This window comes from Idiotropiscis lumnitzeri, chromosome 18 (assembly GCF_059441095.1).
Source record: "Idiotropiscis lumnitzeri isolate Australia: NSW breed Sydney's pygmy pipehorse chromosome 18, RoL_Ilum_1.0, whole genome shotgun sequence".
NCBI lineage: Eukaryota > Metazoa > Chordata > Actinopteri > Syngnathiformes > Syngnathidae > Idiotropiscis > Idiotropiscis lumnitzeri.
The window spans coordinates 7176191-7203149 of NC_142408.1; the positions used below are offsets into that span (position 1 = coordinate 7176191).

Here is a 26959-nt window from a genome sequence, read left to right on the forward strand (position 1 = left end):
GTGCACTTACAAAGAGGTGACAAGTTGCACAGTTAGGTCAGAAATTTGTCATTTGTGCTCATTTGGAATGAGAATAGAATCAAAAGGGTTCTTAATGCTTTATCAATTGCTTCATTACGGCTTTGTTCTAAGATGGATTTAAAATGAGTCGATCCATTTGAACAAATAAGCACTGATGCAGTTACATGCTTTAAAAATGCTATATAAAATATTAATAAACAGTTATGTGGAATACAATAGATTTAGTCCACTTTGATCATAGGGTGCATATATACCCCATTAAAAATTGAAGACAAATAAAGCAATTTTGTTGTTTAAAATTTAAAATTAGACATTTTGAGGTTATTTCATGAGATGATTGTTCGGAAGTGAATTTCAAACGGACTAGTAAGTGTGTTACAAATCCTTCATAAATCATGAATAAACTTTCAAAGGACATTTCACCCCCAATTTTTTTTTTTCCAAAATTGGAGTTGTTCATAGGTCACATTTAGATGCTTCGTAAATGTCATAAAAATCCTTTTAAATTAATTCATTAGTTTTAGTGTACTTTATTTAAGAAAGGGTTTGTTCATAAGTCACATAAAACCAACTGTATAAATGTCAATGTAATATATCACTGAGATATATATATATATATATATATATATATATATGCTTTATTTAGTGATTAATAAAAAGTTATAACTGATCTACAGCAGGTTTAAGTTTTGGCTCACTACTTGCAGTTACGGCCATGTACAATGTTACATCGTTAATAACATCCGCTAAAATCTTATTGGGGTTAGCCCATTACTTAAAAGTATTTACAAAGCGAAATGAGTCTCACTATTTGGCAAGCAGGATGTCGCTCTCGTTGTCCTTATCATGTCATTATGAAGTGTTAACAACTGCTTCGTCAGCAATTTAGGAAGCATCAATAAAGCCTTTGAAACGGTACCCTTATTGTAAAGTGACATTGATTATCAACACAATATTTCATTTTGTCCTGCGGCGGTTATTGTGGGTGACATCATTCGTTGTATTGCACAAGCTGGTGAAAATGTGAAAAAAAGATTTGGTTATCAGGCGGGTTACTTCATTCCTCTGCGCAGCATTTGATTGGCAGCGATGAGCATGACGCTGATGATGAACGCGATGGCGAAGGCACAGATCAGGCTCTTGCGCACACACGTGTGCTTCTCCTGTTGCGTGGGGCTCGCTGTGGGAACATCCAGACACTTTGAGGCACTTTTACAGTGGCAATAATGGGAGTGTGAGTGCGTGTGTGCAGATACACACTGTCAATGTCCACGTGTGACTCGGGGCTGTTGAGATGGTTTTCCTCAGTCATGATGATGTTCTCAATGTCCTTCATGGTGAGGTGGTCCCGGAAGGTGTCGTACAGAAGACGCTTGAGCTCATCCACCGTCAGCTTCTGCATGTCGCACTGATTGCAGTGACCAAAACATATTTGCTTACTTAATTGCAGAGATGGGCATTTCGTCCCTGCGACGGAACGGTCCATCGCGACAGAGGACGAGTAGTTTTTTAAAAAAAGGATGGACCAAGCAAGGTCGGAATGGGTTTTCGTCTGAGAGCGAGGGCAAGCGAGCCAGATTCAGTGAGCAAAAATACTGAAGCAATCCGCGCGGCTGTGTGAAGAAGCAATTGAGAACCAAAATAAGCATCTTCAGTTGTCTTTCACTTGAGCAAAGGGATAAAGTGCAATAAATACAGCAATCTCTTCAGGTCCGAGCTCTTCTGTCAATTTGCCTTGTGTGACCACAAGAGTCTGAGAATGGTTGTGGTACGCTCTCTAACTATATCTTTGTTTGCCGTTTTTTTTGTGGGCTAAAAGTCTCTACCAGTGTTTATAATCTAGATAATACCCCATTTAATAATGTGGAGACCCACGGCTCATAGTCCAAAGCGTCCAATGTATGTACAAATCCGTTTTTATGGCGAAATTTAGCTCTTGTGGTTTTTGCAAGGAAGGAAGCGCATTAAAAAGGACAAGGACGAACGAGGACAAAGGGCGATTTTCTTTTTTTTCATCAGGATGGAAGGGTGCCCAGGTCGAGGATGTAGAACGGAGGCCAGTCCGGTAAAATAGGGTGAAGTGCCCATCTATGCTTAATTGGATTCAGAGCAATTTTTCCCATTGAAAATGTTCATTGTTATTGGCAAACGATTTATAATTCAAATGTGATACAGTTTCTAGTGTTGGTACTGTGTCTTGACTGACCTTCCAGAAGACAGAATCAAAGTCTGCTCCGTGGAACTTGTCCGGCATGCCGGCCGCAGACAGTTTGGGACCGAGCAACGTGACAAACTCATCAAAGTCCACCTGACCGTCACCTGCGACCGCACACACGCAGGCACACATGTACATGACGTGACTACATGCGGTCTTGAAAAACTTTGAAAGAGCCTCACCATCCATGTCCAGTCTCTGGATGATGACCTCCAGCTCCACCTCGTTGGGCATGTAGCCCAAGGAACGCATGGCCATGCCCAGCTCCTGTTTGGAGATGAAGCCGTTGCCGTCGCGGTCAAACACTTTGAACGCCTCTCGGATTTCTAACGGAAAAAAAACAGAATTTTTATTTTTATTTTGATCCAGGATGGTACGGGATTGTTCTCTCTTCGCTCTACACGTGTAATTATTAACAAACAGAAAACAAGCTGTGTACAAAAGGCACTAAGGCAGCTCTACCAGCATTTTTAATCTTGGTTGTTTTGTACTATGACAAATGAAAACTGCCAAAATGCTTATATGCTAACAGCTGCTACGCTAACGCACAGCAAGACACGCGACCCGAAATGGCTTTTCATTGTGTCAAGGCCTTCAAATAAAAAGTTGATTGATTTTTTTCTGAGAGGCTTATGCTTATGTTTGATCTCAGCCCAGTCTAGCAGGAGCACACATCATAGCCAAGAAGCCAAAAAGCTGCCAAACAAAGACGCTCTAAGCACAATTGCTTGCGACAGAAGGGCAGACCAACAGTGCGGGCGTTTCATTAAGTGCCTTTTGGCAAGCACTCCTGTCGGCTGTGCTGCTCCAACGACCTGCATCCCAATATTCTCTTTGAAGTGATAACAAAAAGCTTCCAGCGCAAAAAGCGGACAGTCTTTTTGATTTAAGTGTCATAGGCTATCTGTTTGCAACAGGGAAGAAGAAGTGGGCATGGACTGCTGTTAGCTTGTCGTTCTGGCTGGAAGCTTACTATTCGTGATCAAAATTCAAGAACGCTACCATGTGTTTGTGTTAAAAAAAAAAAAAAAAGTTGAAAAACTTTTTGTGAATAAAGTTCTTAGTTGGACCTTGACTTATGTTTGTGCTGTCTGATAAAAAGGAACACTGAGTGACAATGTAGGACGCTTCATTAACTTTTCTCATTAGCTGCCAGCTCGCTTTGTTATCAAAGGATAGACTGTTTCATGTGTGTGTGAAAGTTTAACAAGTGGACCAGTTTTTTGTGACTAAATGATTATTGATTTGTATCATTTGTTTGTGCCGTTTTACAAGATCACAGAGGGTAGACGTACACTGCTACGTTAGCTTCTTGTGCTATGCTAAACTGGCTAGTGTTGTACCATATTTCTGTAGAAGACGGGGAGTCTCGACCAATTATTAGTGAAGCGAGAACTGATTTGGCTCTTCTGTTGCAGTTATGCATTTATTTTTTTTGTTGCCGTTTAACATGGCAGGCAGAGTTAAGAAGCTGACTGCTATGTCAGCTTTTCAAACTAGCCACCAGCTAGCTAGTTGTGATCAAATGATGGTATGCTAGATGTTTGTGTTACTGTTTTATATTAAATTTGAATATAACATTGCATATTTAAACATCAAACTGTTCAAAACTAATTTTATATTTTTGAAAGACACTTATCTTATTGATAATGTCTCATGGGATATGTCTTAGGCTATGAAAAGTGGAATAGAAACCAATTCTAATCCATCAAACAATTGTTACTTTAAAACACGTGGGGTAGCGTCACACAATTAGAGCCAACAATACTCACTCGCATATGGTCTCTGCTCCGCACACACACACACACACACACACAAATAGCACACAAAGTGCATCTGTCTACATTACAGCTGGCGGCGTGGCTGGAGTGTTGTTATCTCCTTTGAGAACCAACCTTGATTCAATGTCATGACCTGGTGCCAGTAACCAAATAAATTCACTCAACACGCTCGGTGGTGTCCGCTGGATTTCTGATTGTTTTTCTCAGCCCAGAGGAATGAATATTTAAAGGAAGCAGCTGAAACTGCAATGTACAGTAGCTCCCTGATACAGACAATAACACGTTTCATTAATTTCTGTCGCAGTATGCATGCAATTGTGCTTAGTGTACGGCTTGCTGGACTGGAGTTCCTTTCTTATATGTTGCTTTTGAAGCTTTGAATGCTAATGCTAAACTAGCGGGACAGTGGAGGTGAACAACAAAAGAACAACAGAAGGACAAAAGGCTCAAAAACAAGCATACCAAATACACTCAGACTAATTACGAGGCACAGCTGGGTAGGACACGGGAGAAACGACTGGGAGGAGTTTCAGGCGCAACCGCTGACAGACGGGACAACTGGCATACAGACTGATTATGAGACAGAGATGGGTTGGACACTAGGGCAGAGGGACAGAATCACAAATAAAACTGCAGGAATCGTTAGACAAGTCAGGACCTCATCAACTAAATATTTGTTGTTTTTTTTTTTTTACCCAAAATGACTTCATAAACAAACTCAGTTGAGGTCGAAACCAGACAAAAATCAGGAATGTGGTGTGACAAACTAAATATACTCACTCAAGTGATCCCGATGCATGTTATTAAATGAAAAGATGAGCACTAAGATTGCAATCAACGACATCCAAAACAAACAGGACGCAACATCCCCAAAATTAAACCCAACAGAGGACAAACGAAGGTTAACAATAAGGAATGCAAACCAAATATGCTGAGGAACACAGACCTGTTTCTCCAGAAGAACATTGTTTTTTTTTAGTCACTGAGGATATTTATTTATTATTTTAATTTGTGGCGGCCCATGTGGCACTTGGACACATCACACGTGTTTTCTTTCAATCTTTTGACTTTAAAACAGCTTTATTCAAATTCTAACGTTATTAAAAAAAAACAAAAAAAAAAAACACTCCCCCCCCCCAAAACTTGTCCCCTCATAATTGGCACTTTTTGACCTTGTCCTACAAAAAAAAGTTTTCACCCCCAAATCTCTTGTCAGATTGTGACTTTCTGGAAAAAAAAAATAACTTTCGTTTTTGATTGTGATTTTTTTCCTCTAACCTTTTTTTTTTTGTAAAAATGCAAACAACTAAAAGCGTTTTTGTGGCATTTTAGATGAAGTTTCATAACATCGCAAAATTACGACAACATACAGCAAAATCCCACCCTTTTTCATCCAGCTGAAGAGGCGGCCATTTTTTCACTTTAATCGACTGAAAATGACATCACAGTAGCTCAGGTAACAACCAATCACGGCTCACCTGTTTTCTGAAGCGGAGCCGTAATTGGTCGTTACCTGAGTGGCAAAATGGCCGCCCCGTACATATGTATTCAGGAGACTGGTCAGTCCTCAATAAGTCACAGTTATAGTTCCTCACAGATGATAAATAATATATGCCAGTTCTTTGAAGCAAGTTTCAGGTGACTTGCAAAGGGATTTTTCATTTTGTCATGTGTTTACATTTGATTTATGGCTCGGTTTCAGTTTGGACTAAGCTTAAGATGTAAAGTCATATTCCATCAATGCATCTTTTATGTTTTTCCTCAAAGCAGCAGCAGCGCAAGTCATTTATCACACTTTGTCATTCATAAGAAACTCAAATATTTACTGCCAATTTCCCAGCCGATTGCTGGTGTTGATAATGTCCTGCAAATCCAATACGGCTTGTGTTTGTTTTAGCTAATTTGTCACGCTGACTGTGCGACTGCTTTTATTTCTCATCCCCATCCGGCTGACATTTGGGATGAGGACACGTATGACCAGAGTTCACCAACCGTGATGCTTCATGTCAACACCTGCCAAGGTCGGTGCCAATAAATTCAGAAATGTCAGCTTTTCACGCCTTTTGGAGGGAACAAAACAGCTGCACTTGTTAAAAATGCATGATGTCATCAAATAAAGCATATACCACCAAGCCTCATTATACTCAGACACTTTGATGACTTTGCCATGAGTTAAGGTGGTGATTGTCACCGCAGGAACAGCATTTTTCATTTGATGCCAAGTTGTGACCCACATTGATACATGTTAAGAATAGCTTAAAAAAATAAATAATCTGTCCACTGTACCAGTATATATATATATATATATATATATATATATATATATATATATATATATATATATATATATATATATATATATATATATATATATATATATATATATATATATATATATATATGTGTGTGTGTGTGTGTGTGTTTATTTATTTATTTTTTTTTATCTGCTGGCTTCTCTCCATCTGCACTTTCTCCTTCACTCCAGTAAAAAGAATTGTTGTTGTACAAATGTTACTACCTTGTTGCTTTTTGGCCATTTGCCATAATGAAACACAATGCATCAGAGACAAGAGAAAAAAAAAAAAAAAAAAAAATGTGTGTCGCAGAGGGGTGGATTTAATCAGCTGGCCCATCTTCTGATACTCTGAATAGCTCTCGATCACCAAAGATAAAAGTTGCACTCATTTTGACACCATACAACAAATTTGCTTCTCTTTTCTAATTCAATTTTTGTACTTTTTGAGACATGAGGCCCCCGGTGCTGCATGAGCAGCTGTGGTGACCTATCATTGTGTTGCATTAACATTATAGAGGAGTTGGGCTAAATGTCACTCGCCACCACCAGCAATTCTATATGCTTCTGAATTAGCATTGGCATGCATCACTTCACAGCCCAGGGTACCACGCCATACATCCATATGACATACTTACTGCATAGATGCGTGTTCAAGTCACGTGAATTTGACTTAAATCATATGAATGTAAAGCGCTCGATACGTGATCATATTACAAAAAAACAAAAACAAAAAAACAAATGATTCAAAGTGACGTAACCTATTTGTGGGTAGGATCACTCCTTGGACACTTAATTAGGCACACCGGCACAATCAACAAGTCAGTGAAACCTGTTAATCAAACGAAGACATTTAAATTCCAAAATGTTCAAAACAATTCATCTTATGCTAACAAATAACGTGAAATGCCATAGACCGGCTAAAAGAAATTAACATAGAATTTAGTCGGTTTTGATTTAACTAAAGACTTTTCTGACAATTGTCCAAAGGTGTCTAAGTGAGTGTGAATGACTGTTCGCCTTTCTGTGACCTATTATTGATTGGTGACCAGTCCAGGGTGTGCCTCGCTTCTCTCGCCGTGTGAGATTTGGTTAAATGAAGACGAATTTATCCCTCGGACTGAATAGGAATGTTTTTTTCTTGTCTATGCATCCTGTATGATTCCCACTAACACTCAGTGTTCGTGGAGATGGGTCAAATTCAGAGGTCAAATTTTGTGTACGTGACAAAAAAAAAGAGGAAATTCATCTTTTCTTCTTCGTGAAGTCAACACACACCTGCCATCAATTAAAGTGCCTCTGATCAACTCCAAATAAACTACGGTGGGAGCGTATGTACAATGCCCCTCAAATATCAAAACACCTCGTTTGGAAGGGATTAGAGACTTTTTTTTTCCCAATATATTAATGAAGACAAAAAAAGAGCTGCAGCATTAAGGGATATTATTTCATCGATGGCAAAAGGGGCAGGTGCTTGCACACCACTTGCGATCGATTCAGTATTATTTCTTTTCAGCCAGTTAACAACAGAAGTTCAAAGGACTGACATATGGAGCCAAAGTGAGTCACATTTCAAGGATGTTACTTTTGTACTTTTACTTCCAGAGTTGAATCAGATATTTCTCCTTTTAGTGTCTGTACTCAACGTGAAAACTTTTACCGCTTCTGATTTGGAGTCTGAAAAATAGTGTAGTCGGGTAATGGTAATTTCCAACTCACCCTCCAGCTCATCTTCAGGTAGACTGATGGGTGTCCGATAGGTGAGGACATCTGGGATGGTGCACAACCCCTTGTACATGAACCTAGTGGTCACGGCGCGCACTGGCATCTCTGCGTCGAGGAGACCGAGCCGACCGCTGGGCTAAGATCCTCATGCAGCCCCGCAGCCCAAAGCTCTTCTTCCCCCGGAACCCTCCCTGGGTTCTCCGCGTCCAACCTAGAAGAAAATCCTCCTTTTTTTTCCTTCCTTTTCTCGTGGTGCAACTTCAGCGGTCCTCCTGCATTATTTCTTGTTGCAGAGTATTTGACGACGGAATCAGCTGGCGCAACACCGCAGCCTCGGCAGATGTCTGCAAAAACACGACGACGAGGAAAAAAAGAAGACGCTCACATTGTGGTGTTTGCGACGCACGCGGCTTTTTGCATGCGTGCCAACTACTTCTCGCCTCCTCTGCGCGGCATTAACACGCCTTGAATCGGTCAGGTTGAGGAGGGAATGATTCGCAAGAGAGACAAGAAGAAATGAAGGAGCATCTTGCGACGTTTCCAGGGATTCCTGGGTGACCCCCTTCTCTTCTCTTCTCCACACAGTCACAACACTACTGAGTACCACTCACACACCCACGCTCTCTCTCTTGCTCTTGCTCTCTCTGCACACACAGGCGCACGCACACGCAGACAGACTGATATCCACAAAACACACATTTCTACGCACTCACTGCTACAAACACACACAAGCATGCACACATACGCATTCTGTGAGCAAGCAAGACAAAGACATGCTTTAATGCAGGTAATGGAGTGCACATACTGTATTTTACAAGAATACTTAACCATATTTATAATTTCCCTGTATGGATAAAAGAGCAAGGCTTGTGGTGTAACTTTACACGAGTGGCGTACAGACCATGCTGGTTAACTTCGAAATAAATTTTTCTACCCAATTAGTAACCCTAACCCAAACTAACAACCATTTTACTAATTTCCTATCTACCAAGTCCCGGAACAAAATACTTACATACAAGTATTTTTGTACTCTATCTATCTAATGCAGCCGTGGGCAAACTACGGCCCTGGGGCCACATGCGGCCCGTTAAACGTTTTAATCCGGCCCGCCAAACTTGAAAAGAATAAAATGAATAAATCTTGTTAATATATTCGTTTCAAAATACTGTGGTTTTTCAAAGACATATATATTGTTGTAATGCTTTTGTTCACTTTCATTTAAAATTAAATGTATTTTTTTTCTCCGATGAGGTGAGGTTACCAAAAACCCTCCATCCATCTGCTCCTGGTCCGGCCCCTCTGTCAAATTTTAGAACCCATTGTGGCCCGCCAATCAAAAAGTTTGCCTACCCCAGATCTAATCTCACAAGCTAAACTTCCCACCCAGGTATGCAACATACTAGCGTCTGACCTAGCAAACCTAGCATCCTACTGATCTAGCAATTAGTAAGCAATCTTGCTAATAAATACTACCTCCAACTAAATGCGAACCCGACAAACTAGCTACCTAATTAGGCTCTATCTACTTCCTTTACAATTTATGTTGGTAAATATAATTTCTAATAGAAAAAAACTCAACAAACAAATGAAATCAAAGATCTTTCAAAATATGGCAAAATACTTTTCGATCCGGCGTGTAGAGGCGCCTACATCTTCTTGCTAGCCGCACGCAAGGATAACAACTGCTGCTTTGTATGCTAATCTCATACAATTTTGATTAGTAACATTTTTCATTAATGTCCATTTACCCTCCACTAATGATTTGTGCTCCCATCCCTTTTTATTATTGTTATTTTTATTATTCCCATTTTACGAGCCGAGTCTTTGTTTGCATCTCCTGATGATGATGTGATCATGCAAAGCACTTTCATCTTGTTTCTAATTGGACTAAATGTCCAATCTTTTGATGAATGGACATTTTAAAGACGCTCATAAGTTGTGCATTTCTTTTCAAGGCGTGACAAGAAGTATCATTCCATCTTTCATTCTTTCGATGTGATCATATTGCCTCCGAAAGTTATATTTAAGCAAATGGAAGCGTTTGAGGCACAAAGTAAATTTGCATCTTGAATTAAAAACAAATCTCTGTTTGCCTGCTCCCCAATGGTCTTTGTCGTTGTTGTTTCTGGGAATTTTCTTTCTGGGAACTTTAAATCCAACCTTGCAAAAGGTTTGGAGTGGACGGTGCAAAAACAAGCATCAGGAACGTTTACGCTGAATATCAATGGCAGTTGACATGAACCAAGTTGTCGGCAACACACACAAACCTACACGCACACATCCATACAGATGGATGGACAAACACACACCAGGCGGACACAATTGCTACAGACATATTTTGTGGCCCACTAACGCAAATCAAGTGCATCTACTTCATGTTTATGATGTTTATGATAGATATATATATATATCACCCGTATAGAAAATGGCAAACAATTTCACTTCACTTTTTACTACTTTACTACCTAGCCAATCCTTTCTTAACATAAGCTGACCCACAGCTTTACAATAGTTTTATTTTCCCCATGACGTCCATGACACGAAAAGCTACACCCTGCAGCAAGAATGAAAACGTCTCAAGTTGGACAAACTAAAATTTTCCAAGACGGCAGCATCAACGTCCGCACTGAGCCGGACTCTCCCGCTCCGCAGTCATTAGTGTAAAGTTAATTAAGACTCCAGAAGCGGGAAAAGGTGAACACCCCCGCCAAACCCTCACGGGGACTGGGCAGACTGCGGGGGGGCGAGCGCTCACACAATGTCACATCCATCATGTGTCCAATCCAAATCAAATGAAGCCTGAGGGGCGCAATGTGCCACCGACACCGCCGAGCCAGTGGACCTGAAAGCGATGAGGTCACGCGCACACACCCCCCCCCCACACACACACGCACACCCCTTCTCTCTGGCAAACGCACGCTCACAAAATCTTTTTCTCACCATTCACTCACTCACAGACACACACACACACACACACATCGTCTCCCATTCATATCGCTCTCACATTCTGTCTGACACAAACTCCCTGCCCCTTGCACACAATCCTCTTAAACACAAACTTTTGCTCTGTCACACAAATGCTCTCACTCACTTTCGGTCAAATGCACGCTCTTTGCCAACTCTCACAACCTTCTCTCGCACATATTCAGTCTCATTTTCTTTGAGAACATGAGTCACTCACTCTCAGTTCACACACACAAATTTCATCTGCCAGACAAACTCTCCCACTCGCACTCTCCCTCTCATTCACAACCCCTCCAATCGCACACACACCCACTCTCACACTTAGGCTCTCTCTCACACTCACACATATACTCTTTCTCACATGTAAACTCTCACACTCAAGCACTCTCACACACACGCACACGCACGCACACACACTCTCATAGTACAAGCTCTTACTGTCGGACGCACACGCACGCATGCACTTTTTATGTACCAAATTATGTGTCTAACCTAGAAGAAGTGAATGGTAGCCATGCAATTAAACATCAAATCAGGAAAAAAGAATTATATAAAATAGGAGCAAGGTGAAAATGGAAACAAAATAGTCAATATTAAGATTGGCAAAAGTGGAAAAAAAAAATACAAAAAATAAATGAATAACAAATTACGACAGTGATTATTTTATATATATATATATATATATATATATATATACATATATATGTATATATATATATATATATATATACATATATATGTATATATATATATATATATATATATATATATATATATATACATATATATATACATATATATATACATATATACATATATATATACATATATATATATATATATATATATATATATATATGTTTTTATATACCCTATTCAGTACTAAATTCCATTGCACTCTCTTATTTATTTATCTAATTTATATATTTGTCTGTATTATTGTTGTATTGCACTGGAGAGGGGAGCCCTCTAATCTCGTTGCACACTTGAGTACAATGACAATAAAGGGATTTCTAATTCTAATTCTAATATATATATATATATATATATATATATATATATATACATGCATACATAATATGTACATGAGCTTGCATCAAAACACTCAGCATTGATTCCCATTCATTTGAAAAGGATACGAGTGATTTCAGTAAATAGCTATGATTGTAGTAAAAGCAAACTTTTAAGTCAAACTACCACATCAGTTTGCTAATGAGGTCGGTAGAGCCAAACAAAATCGATGGACAGGGCCATTTTGACTCTGTGTCGTACTGGAACATTCACTCCATATCGATTCCAATGGAAAGAAAATGACACTGCCGCTTAATGGCTTCTTCCCTTGTTCATGCGTATTAAGTTAATGAGCTCGTAGTGGACCTCATTAGATTGCGACTGTTTGAGTGTAGAGTAAAAAGACGTTCAGCCACCAGTGTCGGCTACAGTGGAAGACACTTGCATTGGCATTCATCGACTGTTACATATGTTCATTATTCACTCCACGGCGAAGGAGGAGGAGCATGCACGGCGATCTCTCTCGATCTCACGGGATCAGGTGGGTCATTTTGAAAACAAACAATTTGCACCAACTGCAAACGCAATTGAATCCTTCAAGCCAACAGTGCAGAAACAAGTTGAAGGCAGCTGGATAAAAAAAAAAAAGTCCCATCAGCAGTAGCAACATCAAAACATTTCATTTCTGAATATTGATTGTGTCGGTAATTGACTGAAGGACCTTTTTGTGAAAAAAAAGCATGAGGTCACCCCAACAGGCAACTTAAGGCGTGAGTGGAATGCAAATAGCTTAGCGGCAAGGTCTACTTTTACATTACCTGAATTACAGCACACGTTCATTCCTGCTTCACTATAAACTGAGGACGGAGAAAACGGCATACACTAAAACCCTTCGAATGTGATATTACAGTACAACTCACAGTATTGTGAGAATAAAATCTAAATATTGAACTCATTCACTGTCGGTCATCGCAAAGCAGAATATTGTGTTCTGTGCCAGTATAAGCACTCAGGCCTCTCAAAACAAAGCAGACCAGCATCGGCACGGCTGGAATTGTAATCTCTTACTCACAGGGTGCAAGACATCCCTCGCATAGGCTGCAGGAGCTCAAGTAGTAATGTAAACAAACAACTGCAATTTTCTAACAGCCATTAGTTCATCTGTTGGAGAGTAAAATAGACTGGTTTAAATCTCCTGGTTCTTTTAGGCACATCGGACAGTTTGATGTCGGGGTGACAAATTTAAGAGTGCCAACATTCTTTGCCAACAACAATATAAATAATTCAAAATGGTAGCACAATGCAAATTGCATAGTGTGAACGGTAAAATGCGCTCTCGGGACTGCCATACTGCAGCCACGTGTTTTCCATGAAGTGCCTCCTTCAAGACATTCTCATCGCTAACGGTTTAAATTGTTTGGCTTGGATACGCTGAATGTCTGCAAGTGCAGCATTGATTTGAGAAGTTGCTGTTATTGTGTCCTACTTAAAGGCTTCTGCTCCTGCTCCACCGTGGTGCGCTATCCTCTACACCATCGCACCCCCAGAGTGACGGCTTTAATTGCCAATTAGACGTCGGCGTGCAACACGGGTCTGGAATGTGTCGCGATTCATGAATATTTGATACATTTACAGATGCTCTCGTTCACATGTAAAGGAGAGATTCGTCCTGGGCCTGTCTATGTAGCAAACTTTGACGGAGTTCAGGATGGCATCAGGTATTTAAAAAAAAAAAAAATACAAGATCTCCATTTTGTAATAAATGTTTGTGATGGAATAGTTTTCTCAAATATAAGCTTTGAAAACTAAAAAAAAAAAAAAAACCCGGCATCAAACAAAATAGTTGTGCCCCTGGTTACAAGGTTAAGAGATAAGCCAGCACCAATCCTCTTGGCTGATGCTCTGCTATCTTTCTGTTTGCAGATATTGATAGTACTGACCTAGTGGGGCCTGCAGGCACTCGTTCCTCCTCTCCAAGTTTGGCTCTACTTCGTTCTCTCGACATGACTCACTTTCATCAGTTCACAGTGCTGTTTTAGAGGGTTTTGATGGATCTTTCAGGACCCACAGAAACTTGTCAGAATCACACCTAACTAAACAGACTCTTCTTTGATCTGAAAACAAAGTTGATAGCCTTATTGTTCTTTAGTAATCAGCCATAGATGAGTCAGTTCAACAAAAGGAATACTTTCTGACCACGAGCCAACATTCTGCCCCTAATCTATAACTTCAACTCAAACACTGTGCTGAGCTCAACTCTAAAAAGATGCAACGCCGCCATCTACGGGGATCTGTTTGTCATTACAGCGGCGTAAAAGCCTGAATTTCATTGACATCCAGCCAAATAAAAACATACTCATCGTTTATGTATGTATGTATGCATGTACTGTACTGTATATTGAACAATGAATTGTGTATCTGTTAATTTTTTTTAACAATATTAGATTAAAAATGCAGCTGCCAGATGTTTTATTCATGGATAGAATTTCATTTTGTGGTAGGCTTGATCCCACAGAGTGGAACTATTGATTATTCTGGATGACGGTTTTGAGGAAGATTGTGCGTTACTGTATCCAGTGTACATCTGTGACAAGTGATTATAATGGATGCCCTCCATTACCAGTGGCTCTGGCAGATGGCATGCGTTGTCATTAACGCCGCACCCCTATGAATGACTCATCTCAGATCTGGCCAACCAATAAATAGTGAGGTAATCTCCTCGCGCCTTTTCATTAAATGTTGAAACATCATCGCACATCCAAGTGATGTATTAAAATATAATGAGGCCGTTGTTTGGCACACTTACCAGGTGCAGCAAAGGACAGAGGAGGTGCACTCGGAGGAATAATTGATGAGGCAAGCCCGTGGAAAATCCACAGGCTTCATCAGCTGATGGCAGTTTTGGACAGAGGAGAGGCGCCCCCGCCGGCACCTCCGCGAGGAGAGTAAACAAAAAAAGACATCAAAGTGTCAACACCTCTACTCACTCCAAAACATAAACATAACAAGGCAAGCTGGGGACTTGTTGTTAAATGTCACAAGGAGACATAAAGTAACATCCTCGCTTTGCCACCGCACAGCGTATAACTCAAGTCATACAAAAAAGTCCCAAGTTACAGTGGCAAAAGTCCAACAAGCAGGATCTCCCAAAAATTCAGGTGAATTGAATTTGGACCTTTGTTGGTGGCAAGGTCTGACCGTGCGATGCCATCTGCAGCATGATGTCCTTTACTTTGTCCATTTAATCCCACCATCAGGACAACACGACACAACAGCTCCCTCCGCCAGCAGACCTTTAAAAAAAAAACAAAAAAACATCCCGACAGGATGAAGATAGCTGCTTGCACTCCCAGGGGACATTTGTGGTCGATAAAAGTCCTGCAGCAACTCCAAAAGACTTGTGCTATGTCATTTGTTACTACATTGTGGTGTATTTGCATAAAAGTGAAATACATTGTCCTTTATTAGCCCTGAAAAATATTAAGGGAGCAAGGCTTTTATGAATCATGTCTGGTTGTTAATCGCCTAACAACAACAACAACAACAATTATGTGGCATGTACAAAAATGTGTATAATTTCTGCCCATCATTTATTTTTCATCCGACTGAGGCTCATTTGGGCAAATTCCCTCAGACCAAAATTGCTGACTTCATGATCAATTTCAGGCATGGGTCCTTGAGACTTTGTCATGATGTTTGCCGGGTTTCATGTGAACCCGTAAGTGGTTTTGTTTTTCGGATTTGTGAAAATCCTCCAATTGACAGATTTTGACAGGATGCTCCGCCCACATTAGGAAAGATAATCCAGCACTCCCCTCTACCTGGTGTACCTGCTTCCAATTTGGGCAAATTGACCATGTCCACCAGGAGCGTAGCCAATAATCAGCAAATCACTTTCCGGTTAATTTCCAGCTGCATTCACAACCGCTGAACGAACAGAAAAAGTGAAGCTCATCAACTGTCAAGAAAACAATCAAATATAATGAGAGCGATACCTTTGCACAGTGATGTTCACTGGAGCCACCCAGCGTTTTATGGAACGTAAAAGTACCCCTCACATTGTATTCACTCATTTTCTTGGCGGTTAAAGCGCTCGACTAGATCTGCCTGTGCATTCTGAAAGGAGCAGAAAGCTGAGGAGAAACTCATTTGCGTGATCGGAAGTATGTCACTCAACTGGTGCAGAAAATACCCCTTTAACTCATTCATTACTAGCCGAGAAAATAAAAAAATTGATATTTGACGTGTTTATCCGTCAATGGTAGTAAACAAGTTAAATGGATGAATGCTGAAAGTCCAGATGACATCAGAGAAATTCAAATAACCTAGGAGTAATGAGATTTGCAGACTTGGGTCAATTAGTCGCACCCAGAGTTCAATGCAAACATGGAGAGGCAGCACTTAGCTGTGAAGTGAAGTCAGCTCCAAGTGTAAATGTTTTTAAATCCAGATTTTCCCACAACTGTGATTACGTGATTTCAAGGCAAGCCACGGCATTTTTACGTGGCTGAAAATGTCACCATGCAAGTACAAGGCCCTGTAATACATCAAAATCAAGCACTCAAATATACGAGCAGTGCAGCAGGAAGCTCTTGAAGCTGTTGAGTCTCGGCGGGTCCTTCTGCGCCGGACCACAGCCGCCGGCTTCCACATTGCCATTCTCCTCTTTTTTTTTTCTCTCTGTGCGTTAATTGAAAGTGTGCAGGTGTGATGCCTACTGCTCTGGGACTTCATTAGTACAGAGAGCGCTTTCACCTGACCCATTTTCGGAAAAACCCAGCAGGCCTCCCGGAGCTTTATGACATCCCAACTTCTCTTTAGACACCACAAGGAGTGATTAATTTAATCGCTTTAGCGCAAGAATCCACAGGGAGGCTGACTTGTGGACCTGGAGACTCCCGAGGTCTTGTGGGGTCCACACCGGTGTGGTGATCCACTCGTGACACTAATGAATGATTAATTATGGCGCAAAGGTCTCCAGCAGGCAAGATAAGGGAGGGATGCGTTGATTGCTTGAACTGCCAAATGGGACAAATGCAACCACGTGTTACGTTGCTGCTTACTTTTTCCTTTTCAACACACTTGTCACAGAGTTTTGCTGAATGAGACACACACACACACACGTGCAGGCACACAAACGCTCAACCACATGTGTAATGCACACACACATGCTCGTTCACTTATACGCACACGCCCGCGCACGCGCACACACAGTCTCACATTGACTTATACATGTACTCACAAACGCACGCACACACACACACACATTCGTTCCCACACAATAATTCTCATGCAGACACACGCGCGCACGCGCACACACACATTTACTCCCGAACAGGCTTGCGCAAACGCACACAACGGGTGGTGCAAATCTGATTTCACTGTGTGAACCGGTGCAACTCACTCATTCATATTCCCAATCAAACCATACGCCTTACAACCCCCCAGCCTCACACACACACATTTGCGCGAGCACACACACAGAGAATTTACATTTCAAAAGGCATCAATGCCTTTAATTCCCATGAAATCGGGCATCTGACAGTCGGGGCCTTAGATATACGGAAAACTGAGGCGTAGGACGTCAAACCTGCTTGTGGTCACCAATATTAAATATCAAAACCAGCGCCGACCACATGACAGGATTCATCCTTCCCAGATTCGGAGACTTAATCCAATTGCACTGTGATGAATCACACTCCTCCTCTGGGGGGGGGTCTCCCTACTAGATTTAATCAACATTAGAGCGCAAAATACACGCAGAGACCGAGCGGTTCTATCACCTTGGGTGCACTGGTAGCATTATGTAACACTCGATTGGACTGACTTAGATCCTCTGATGATTTGTTTTTATTTATTCTGCATTCTCAGCCAAGATGAGAATTTCTTCACCTAATTCTCCAAATACACAATTCAGTGTATCACCACCACTCAGCATGTTGGGCGCCACTGTAATTCTTACTGAAAGGCAGCCAAGGTTGTACAGATAGTGACACAATGGCCCGCAATGTTATGCAAATGCTTCATTATGCCTGGTTATTGTATTGTGAAATGCAGACAGACTTATCCGTTCCGTTGTGTAAAAACAACAACAGAATGCTGAAATGGTAGGAACAGCTTTCCAGTATAGTGTCACCCCATAACAGTATATTGCAGATTTGGAATTGCATGTTTCCACACCACACAGGCAAATCAGAATTTTGAATTGTAGTACCACATTGCGCCACCACAAGCCAAGCAGCACTGAGCTCTGCTGGAAGATGTACAGCATGATTGCGAGGAAAAAGAAGAGGGAAAGAAGGTCCCCAACTAATTTCATTGGCAATTTTTCTTTCTTTTGAAAAGTTAAATACTTAAGGGACAAAGCTTTGCAAAACAGTCACATTTTCTACCTGTCATTCATATTTGTATTGTGGCAAGCTATTTTATACATTTAATACGTTTTAAAATTAATTGGCTGATTAATCAGTTATTGGAATTAAATTCTGCCAAATATCGAAATTAACATCAGCCTAAAAGAAAATCTCTATCAGTCCATTTTTTTTCTCACAGTGCCAAAACATAACATTTTCATCTTTGCAGGGGCAGAATGTTTGCTTCAGAAGTGAACACGTCTTGGCTGACGGGTCAGAAGATGGCGAGCGCTGACTGAAAGAGTGATAAGACCAAAAAAAAAAAAAAAAGCGCACACAAAACACGCCTTTGTGCAGGAGCAAGACGTTTGAATCCAAACAATGTTTCATTTTCCAATTAAATCTCCCTCGGTCAAAGACAATGGCGAGTTGGATGAGACAGAAAACTGCTTGAGAGAGCCCAATAAAAAGAAGTCAAAGAATGCAATTATACGGCCCCAGCGCAGGAACTGATGGGAACTTGAAAGGTCATTGGCAACTTCTGGGACTTTTATCCCTTTTCTTGAACTTAATGTCTTCTGGAAAATACAGTGCTACGTTATTTGCACTTTTTAACATACAAGAAATACAGGCAAATAAAGTTTTACTGCTAGCCCGTTGCCGTTTGTTGCGGCCGGTGGGTAAAATTGTCGAGTCGGTGTCCTCCAAAGTGTGTTTTTGCTCTTTTGTTTGACGATGGGCATCAAGAGGATGTGATTACTGACTGTGATACGGGATAAATAGTCGGGAACGTCCTTGCCTGACACATTGCGATGTAGCGCCTGAGGGACTTTGTGCAATACGGAAAAGAGCAGAATGTTTTGCAAAGGAGGCGCATTTAAAAGATGATTGTGAGAAGCACATTTGCAATCTCATGTTGGTCTCATGTTGTGAACATTTGCCTCTTGAAAGCAGCAAGAGAGACATTTTCATCATGATTTCAATTGAATGGCGGGAGTTGTACCTTCCCGGGGACCTTCATCTCCAATTTCTGAATATCTTAATATTCTCCTCAAGGTTTGAATTTATACTGCAGTTGGATGTTGTACATTTTTCAGTCTGGCCTTAGTATTCTTGCTAATGAGCTGCTTGCTTCATCTTCATGTAGCATCTCTAGATGTGTGTGTGTTGCAGCTCTCAACATGTTTAAAGCAGCCGTTGTTTTTCTTGGTCTACCTATTTGATTGTATTCTGCCGGACATTCCAAATTCTTACGCTTGCTCAGATTTTCCATCTCTTTGTAAACTGCTTGTTTTTCTACCCCTAAGAAGAACTACGATTATCACGCTGGGAACACCAAGTCGTAGAAGTGTCGTCTTTGCAAGCAACAACCCAAAGGTTAAACCTGAATGTAGGTACTTAGTGCTTGAAGAATTCATCAGGTGTGGGCAAACTACGGCTCGGGGGCCACATGCGGCCCGTTAAACGTTTTAATCCGGCCCGCCGAACTTGAAAAAAATTTAATGAATGTTTTATTTTCTAAATAATGTGGTTTTTCAAAAGACATAAATTGTCGCAATGCTTTTCTTCACTTTCATTTAAAATTAAATGTATTTTTTTTTCTCAGATGAGGTGAGGTTACCAAAACATTCCATCCATCTGCTCCTGGTCCGGCCCCTCTGTCAAATTTTAGAACCTATTGTGGCCCGCCAATCAAAAAGTTTGCCCGCCCCTGATCTATATCATAGAGCACACCTGTTCGTCATATTTTCATATTTCCCATTTTTGGAAAATGTGGGTTCAAACAAAGCTGTGTAGCAGATCCAGAATGAAGGCCCAATCCCATTACTTCCCCTTGAGCCTTTATCTTTGTCTTCACGCGCAGCCTTTACCTTGTTGGGGTAGATGAAGACAAAGGGTGAAAATAGGAAATGCACTATAGCCGCTATGTTATCACTTCGAGCCACGAACTTCTTTTGTCACGAGCAGACGCAAAATGTGTTAATTCACTACCACCAACACCACTTTCAACAGGCAACGGACTTTCTAAAAATAGCTACAGTACATTATTGATTACGCTACAAAACAATGAAAAACGGATGCCAAACAATTCAGAAGCAGCATAGCCTCAATGCTGTGAGCCCTGACCGCGTGCCAGCGAGATCGAGTTCCAATCCCATAGTTCTTACTCTCGCCCGAGCTTGTATGTCCCCCCCCAGTCCACGTATTCTGCTCACGAGGATCATTTCTTCCCAAAATGATCGATGCTCTGTGGGCCCAACCGTTTCTGTTCCCTAGGGCCCACAATTCCTATGTCCCAAGGGTTTTGCGTTCAAAGTCTTATTACTCCATGATTTGAAAGTCATTTCAACATCTATCTGCTATAATGGAAGAAGTTGGCCGTCTTCGCACCCACAGATCCCTGTGCGCGTTCCATCACTCTTGTATTCGGTCTTTTTTCCAAGGACAACCTGAAGGGTCTCGACTCTACTGATGGGCTGTTTGCTGATGCCATCCGAGAGCAAAGGGGAGGACCCCGCACAAGCTGACCATCTGTTATGCAAGACAGACCATGCTGATTCATGCAACATTCTTTTCCAGTGCTCTTCAACGACTAGTTTTCAAATGCCACCAGTCAGTTGGAGTACAGAACAGACTGAAAAACATGTGAACAAAATGGCTTTTTTTTTTTTTTTGTACTCCGCTATAATGAAACTAAAATTGGTTGGAGGAATGGTATCGATCCACCGTTGTGACTGGACTCATAAATGGCCCCTCGCAAACGTCCTCCATATTTGATATTACTAGTCCTCATGTGTAGCCCAGATTCCAGTCGAAATCCAATTAGAGGACTCTCTAGTCTTTGGACACAAGTATTATCCTCCGGCTCGTAAATGATACAAATGTCATAGTTTATTCATGAAGACCTTGAGCGCAGGGATGCTTCCGAAGATGGACGGTTTTCGTAATTGTGCTCGTGTCTTGCAATTGTGAAACGTATTCAGGACCGGGTGCCCGTGACCTTGGCGGAACTCCTTACCCGAAAATTCCACCTTGGCTCGCAGAGTGATGGGATGAGGAGATGCGGCGGATGAGCCAGTGAAACCAGCTCGAGTAGACAATGACAGATTGTCCGGGGAATGCTGTCTAGCATAATGCATTTCTGCAACCTAATTCACTTTTGCGCAAGACAACGTCCCCTTGGTCTGCCGGTTACACTTGCGGGTCAATGTTTTGGGCAGGAAGGAGCGCGATTCTGGTCAATGTGGGACATTCCAAAATTCGAGGATATTTTCCATCAACCTCGTCGATTGAATCTTAAGTAATCCAAGTGAAAGCGTTTTTAAAGAAAAAAAAAAAAGAAAAAAAAAAAAACACCTTCCAAAGTTAGAGTAAAACAGTTTAACTTGATTATTTCTTAAATCATTTCCTGGAGCATTTCATTGTTTCTGCAACTCTGAAAATCTTTTTCCCGACTGGCTGAAAAAAAAAAAAAAAAACATTCGCCAATAACCTCGTACAAGCCGGCGTTCCGATGGCTTTTCCAAGTTATTGTGTCAAAATTACTGTGACATTTCCAACGGCGTAGCTTGCCTTAAAAACTCCAAACAATTAAATGGTAAATATATTGAACATTACCGAGACGACCAGCATGAGATGTTGAATAGGTCATGTACAGTACGTTCGTCATCTCTTCAGTTGTTTGTCAATCAACATTTCTTCACAGTAAAATGAGTTGCCAAAGAAAATGTCTTATTGTATATATTATATTGTACATAGCCCTCAAAAACATTGAGATCTAAGTTGTCCTCCACTGCTGCAATGCCCCATGTTTGAATGTTGTAAGACAAAAAAATAAAAAAATAAATAAAAAGACAATTATCCTCGACCTTGGCAACCACTGAAAATGCAGGCCTTTTTTTTCTTTTTTTGGTAACATGTAATGACCAGCTTGGGGCTCCTTTAATGCAACCCCGACCTTATAAGACCATTCAAGAGCCTCTCCTGGATAGTAATATTTTATCAGCAGGAATGCAATCTCCCTCCTCGGGAATGCCGAGTGTGTGCAGTGCCATTTCCCCGCCAAGAATTCCATCAGGGAGCCGCGTGATAGCGCCCGCGGACGCTTGCGTGCCGTTAAGCAAGCTCTCCAAGAAACGGGTTTCGGTTCTCGGCCCTGAATGACGGCTTCCTTCGCAGACACTCATCAAGTATCTGTCTGTATGCGGTCGCCTCATATTCTGATTGACGGGCAAGTCGCCCCCCCGCCCCGGACATGTCAGTATATTTGTGCTAATGACCTGCTGGAAGGCCACACTTTGAGCAGCACGCGGAATACATTCCAGAGCAACACGCAAAATCGGAGATATACCTTTCTTATTTGTTCTAGTCTTACTATGCACTTTAAAAGATATTAAAATACATTTTCAGGTATTCCTCATTAAAATGAAGGTTTGAAGGACTTTTACATAACGGTGTAGTAATACCTCCGAAATCGTAACAATTGTGGGAATTAGCAACTCAGCTGTGCCATACACTTTACTTTATGTGCCAGGAATACATTTGCTCAGCCTTGGTGGAGGTCTGCGCTGGTCCGCCCGCCACTCTAGTATATTACTTCTTCCTGACTCCATTCATCTCATCCAGCGTGAACAATATTAGTCCTTTCTGGAGGCCAAACAGGCAAACTTTGCATAATTCTCATTGTTGCTTATCATTAGGATTTTGAAATATTTATGCATTGGCTGACTGAGATGTGGCAAAAGTCTGAATTACACCGCAAGCGAGCACTGACTTGTTTTCCTTTTTACGATTCGTTTTGCTGCGGTGATGATGATGCCACTCATTTTTGGCGGGCAATAACTGCGTCTCGGTGGGCTTGGGAAAGATGAGCAATGATAGCAAATAGCAAAGCCATTAGAGTGGAGCCGGCCTCACGCAGCAGGGCGGCCAAACCATTCCACCAAGTTGAGGAGCTGCGAGGCAGATGGCTTTAAGGTTTTACTGGACACACGGGAGATGAAGCTTCCTCGTCTCTGTCCTCTGGGTGGGAAAGCAAGGATATTATGGGCTTGACGCTGTCAATCAATCAAATCTTTTTTTCGTTTTCCTCCTCACAGTCTTGAAGGCGTTAGGGTAGAAGTCTGAATTTTTCTTTTTTCGACAGTGAAGTCCAAAAAAAAAGATTCAGATTGTCCATGTACGTATTACAAAGAAATGTGATCTGGATTGTCCACATTGAGGTTGTACATAATGGATGCGGTGTGTGTTTCCTTATTGATAATGAGGAGGAGAAATGCTCAAAAAAATAAGTATAATGCTCAAGAGCACACATTGCGGGCCGGACCATTCCGCCCCCGAACGGCCCAGCTCTGCAAAATTTCATACAAAACTGCAATATAACTATGGCATGGCAATAAAGAAGAGACAGAGGCATGTGTATTTGAATATGAATAACAATATAAATGAAGGGGGGGAAAATGACAAAGAATATGCCTGTGGGTATTGGCATGTGCACTGTGTTCAAAAATTAATTGCTTGAGGGATTAAAACCCCACGAATATTGATGCTAATCATTAGCTTGTGGATGGTTGCGTTAAGTATTAAGCTAGCAGAAGGTATATTTGTGAGGTTGGAAAACAAAACGGTCCTTTTCTGTGGTTGATGTTGAGTTGGACAGCAGACTCCATTGTTGTTTTGATTAGGTAATTCGACTGGGAATCCGACATGTAAGACAAATGACAACGAGGGTAAAGAGATCATGTCCTTGGCGCGATCCAAGTTATTAAATATGATGGTCATCGTGGGTGCGCGTCTAAATTTGGTGTCCATCTGCAGAAACAAAACACGGCCAATCTCATTGCACCCTCATTGGTTTAAGTGGCAATATATCGCTGTTGGTTTTTGTGAGCGTGCAGAAGAGGTGACTCCCTTAATCCAAGCATGCTTTTCAATGAATAACAATGCAGAAACTCCATTTGGGGCCGAACATTACATCTGCTCATAATTTCATTTTCGCTTAGCGTCTGCATCTCTTGTTTCTTTTTTTTTTTTTTTTTTAAACGTATTTGCATTCCTGCACCTGCTTGTCTTTCTTCACAAATCCCACAATGTTTATGTTATGCAAGGCGCGCGTGATTGCGTGTCAATTAAAATGTTGAGGTGGTAAAATTGATGCCGCAGCCGTGATTGAGATGGATGAGGGCCCATTAACGCACTTCACGTGCGTCCGCTAGTGTGTCAAAGCGGGAGTCATATTAATCTCCTCCAGCGGAGCATCATGGTGGACAACAGCCAGCCAGATTAGTTTGCGGGGCGTGACTGTTCATGTAATCTTGCCGCATTGTTTTGCCAACTCGGATTAACGAGGCCCGTTGTCATGGACTTTTTCATTTGGGAAAGTAAGGCGACAGATTTTGGGGGGAAATGACAATGAAGCACCTTCAGGATGCTCCCCACGTGGCACATTGGCAGTCCAGAATTCTGCTTTAATTATGGCTGGATTGAAACTGCATGGTTCAAGGGACACAATTTCCATTTTTTTCCTTCCTAAGTGGCACAATTGGGATACGGATCGTGGCAGAGTGAAGAGAAAATGTCGATATCTTTGGATCAGAATCAGACATTTTCCAAAGAAAAATTGGATTTGCATCGGATTAGCTGCCTATGCGAGTGCATCGCAAACACACAAATGGGATATAAAACAACAATACCATCTTCATGTTGTCCAGATACAACAAATCTGAGCGTTTTCCTTCCCTTTCGATGAAAGTCATCAAACCACTTATCACTGTCTGTAAAAGATTATTCGGGTTGCGAAGGAATTTTTCCTCTCCGATTTGCAGGAAATATAGTTGCGGGAAATATAGTCGCACCAACAATTGTAAATGTAAAGCAATATTTACTGTTGAGAAGCAGAAATTCTGAGCATTCAATCAATTACCAAAAAATAATTCATTTGATAATTGATTAGATGTCAGTTCTTCATGTTAAACCAGTTCAATATTTATGATTGGCAAATCCTCATCTGTGATCAGCGGCAAGTTTTGAGAAGTGATAAACGTGTACTGAAATCCAGCTGGATCGAAGCTCAATAATCAGATGTCCCGAAAAGGCGCACTGTCATTGTTTGGGGGAAGCTGCAAACCCCTTTGTTCTTTTTTGTCGACTTGCCTAGAAGGTGATGGAACATCAGAGGGATCAAACATTCAAGCTGCCGCCCTCAGATAAGAAACGGGACCACGTGCGAAGCGCCTGCCACTGTAATGACATCAAGTAAGAAGACAGCTTATCGCAGAAGTTGTACAATGTTTTTGTTTTTTTTTCTTTTTTGTGCGCAAATCGCGCAGTAATAAATAACCTGACAGGAGTAGAATTTTTAAAAAAAAGATTAAAACAAATAAAAATCGGCAAAGTTTATCTTTGTATTCATTCAGCTGTCAACAATGATTAGTTTGAGGGTGAATGTTCTGTTTTTTTTATGATAATGCTCGCACAATCTTAAACTTACATTTTAAGTTAGCTCAAACTTGATAAAGTTTTCTCAAATGCTGATCAAACAAACTGCATCATTTCGCCAAAATATGTCCCCTTGCTTAATGTTAACATTTAACGTCAAACGCAAGAGACGAGCTAAATGGAAATGACCTTATCTTCAAAAATATGCCAATTAAAAAAACGATGCATTGTGATGGCAGTTCCAGCACGGAGGCGTCTTTTTCCAGAAAACGGTCAAATTCCAACAGTACAAGTGACTTACGGATTCCTCCATCTAATTCATCCGATGGGGTTCTTGCACAATGAACTCAATTCAGTTAAGCTTTTTAAATGGACCATGCTTTGTGTAGAAAAAGAAGCTATCCCGAAAGAAGAATTCCCACAAAAGATGAATTATTACGAAGCAAGGGCTCCATCCCAACCAATGAAATGGTTACAGTAAAATAAAAGCGTGCTGTATTGGAGCTATCATGAAAGAACTATTTAAAAAAAAAAAAAAAAAAAGGGGATGTTTATTTTCTGCGACTTTGCCGGAAGATTGAGTTAAAATAAGAATTTGATGGCCAATAGATTTAAGCGGAGGAAGTCAGAGCTCAAATGTACAAGTGCCGCTGTCTGGACTAGAAGTCTGCGTTCCAAATCTAATTGGCTGGAGTTTAATGCCACATAAAAAAAAAAAAATTTTTAAAAAAAGGCTCATGATTTTATTCGTCTGCCATTTCCTCATCCCCAGAGTCGCTTAGCAAAGCTTTAATCACAGATCTGCATGTGGCTCATATGCCTGATGGAGTCAAGACGTCATTCGGCTTGACTGATGACTGCGGCTCTACGATGTTATGGATCTACGGCTCGGATTGAATAATAACTACTCTGATAAACAATTCAAGAAAATAATACATGTCGCACAAAGCAATGGCAGTCAAGGTTAAAAGGGGCATTAAAGGTTACGTGCGATAGAAAAATCTATGCTATGACATCATAGGGGCCCTCACCAAAATGTCACTCCCCCCCTTTCTAATTTCAGGTATCATTCACACTGACGTGATTGACGGCTTCGGTTTTGCAGCTTTGATAGGCAAATTAGGGCTTGTAAAATGGAGCAAGTCAAGGTAGCATTGCA

At 41.0% G+C, this 26959-nt stretch overlaps 1 protein-coding gene across 6 annotated transcripts in view; it reads right to left on the bottom strand.

The window, feature by feature from the left end:
* Window positions 1-730: 730 nt before the first annotated feature.
* Window positions 731-26959, bottom strand: part of cabp7b (calcium binding protein 7b) — a 32816-nt gene continuing 6587 nt past the window's right edge. Inside the window, exons 2-9 of one of the 6 annotated variants that reach the window (XM_088281577.1) lie at window positions 15186-15303; window positions 14817-14899; window positions 13951-14124; window positions 8030-8379; window positions 2419-2562; window positions 2228-2340; window positions 1282-1429; window positions 731-1201 (exon numbers count right to left, since the gene is read on the bottom strand). In XM_088281577.1, coding sequence (XP_088137703.1) covers window positions 1074-1201; window positions 1282-1429; window positions 2228-2340; window positions 2419-2562; window positions 8030-8138 — 642 coding nt within the window. In that variant the 5' untranslated portion in view covers window positions 8139-8379; window positions 13951-14124; window positions 14817-14899; window positions 15186-15303 and the 3' untranslated portion in view covers window positions 731-1073. Of the gene's footprint in view, window positions 1202-1281; window positions 1430-2227; window positions 2341-2418; window positions 2563-8029; window positions 8380-13950; window positions 14125-14816; window positions 15304-26959 lie in introns of all 6 variants that reach the window. The other 5 variants (XM_088281578.1, XM_088281575.1, XM_088281579.1 and 2 more) reach the window with 5 other exon arrangements.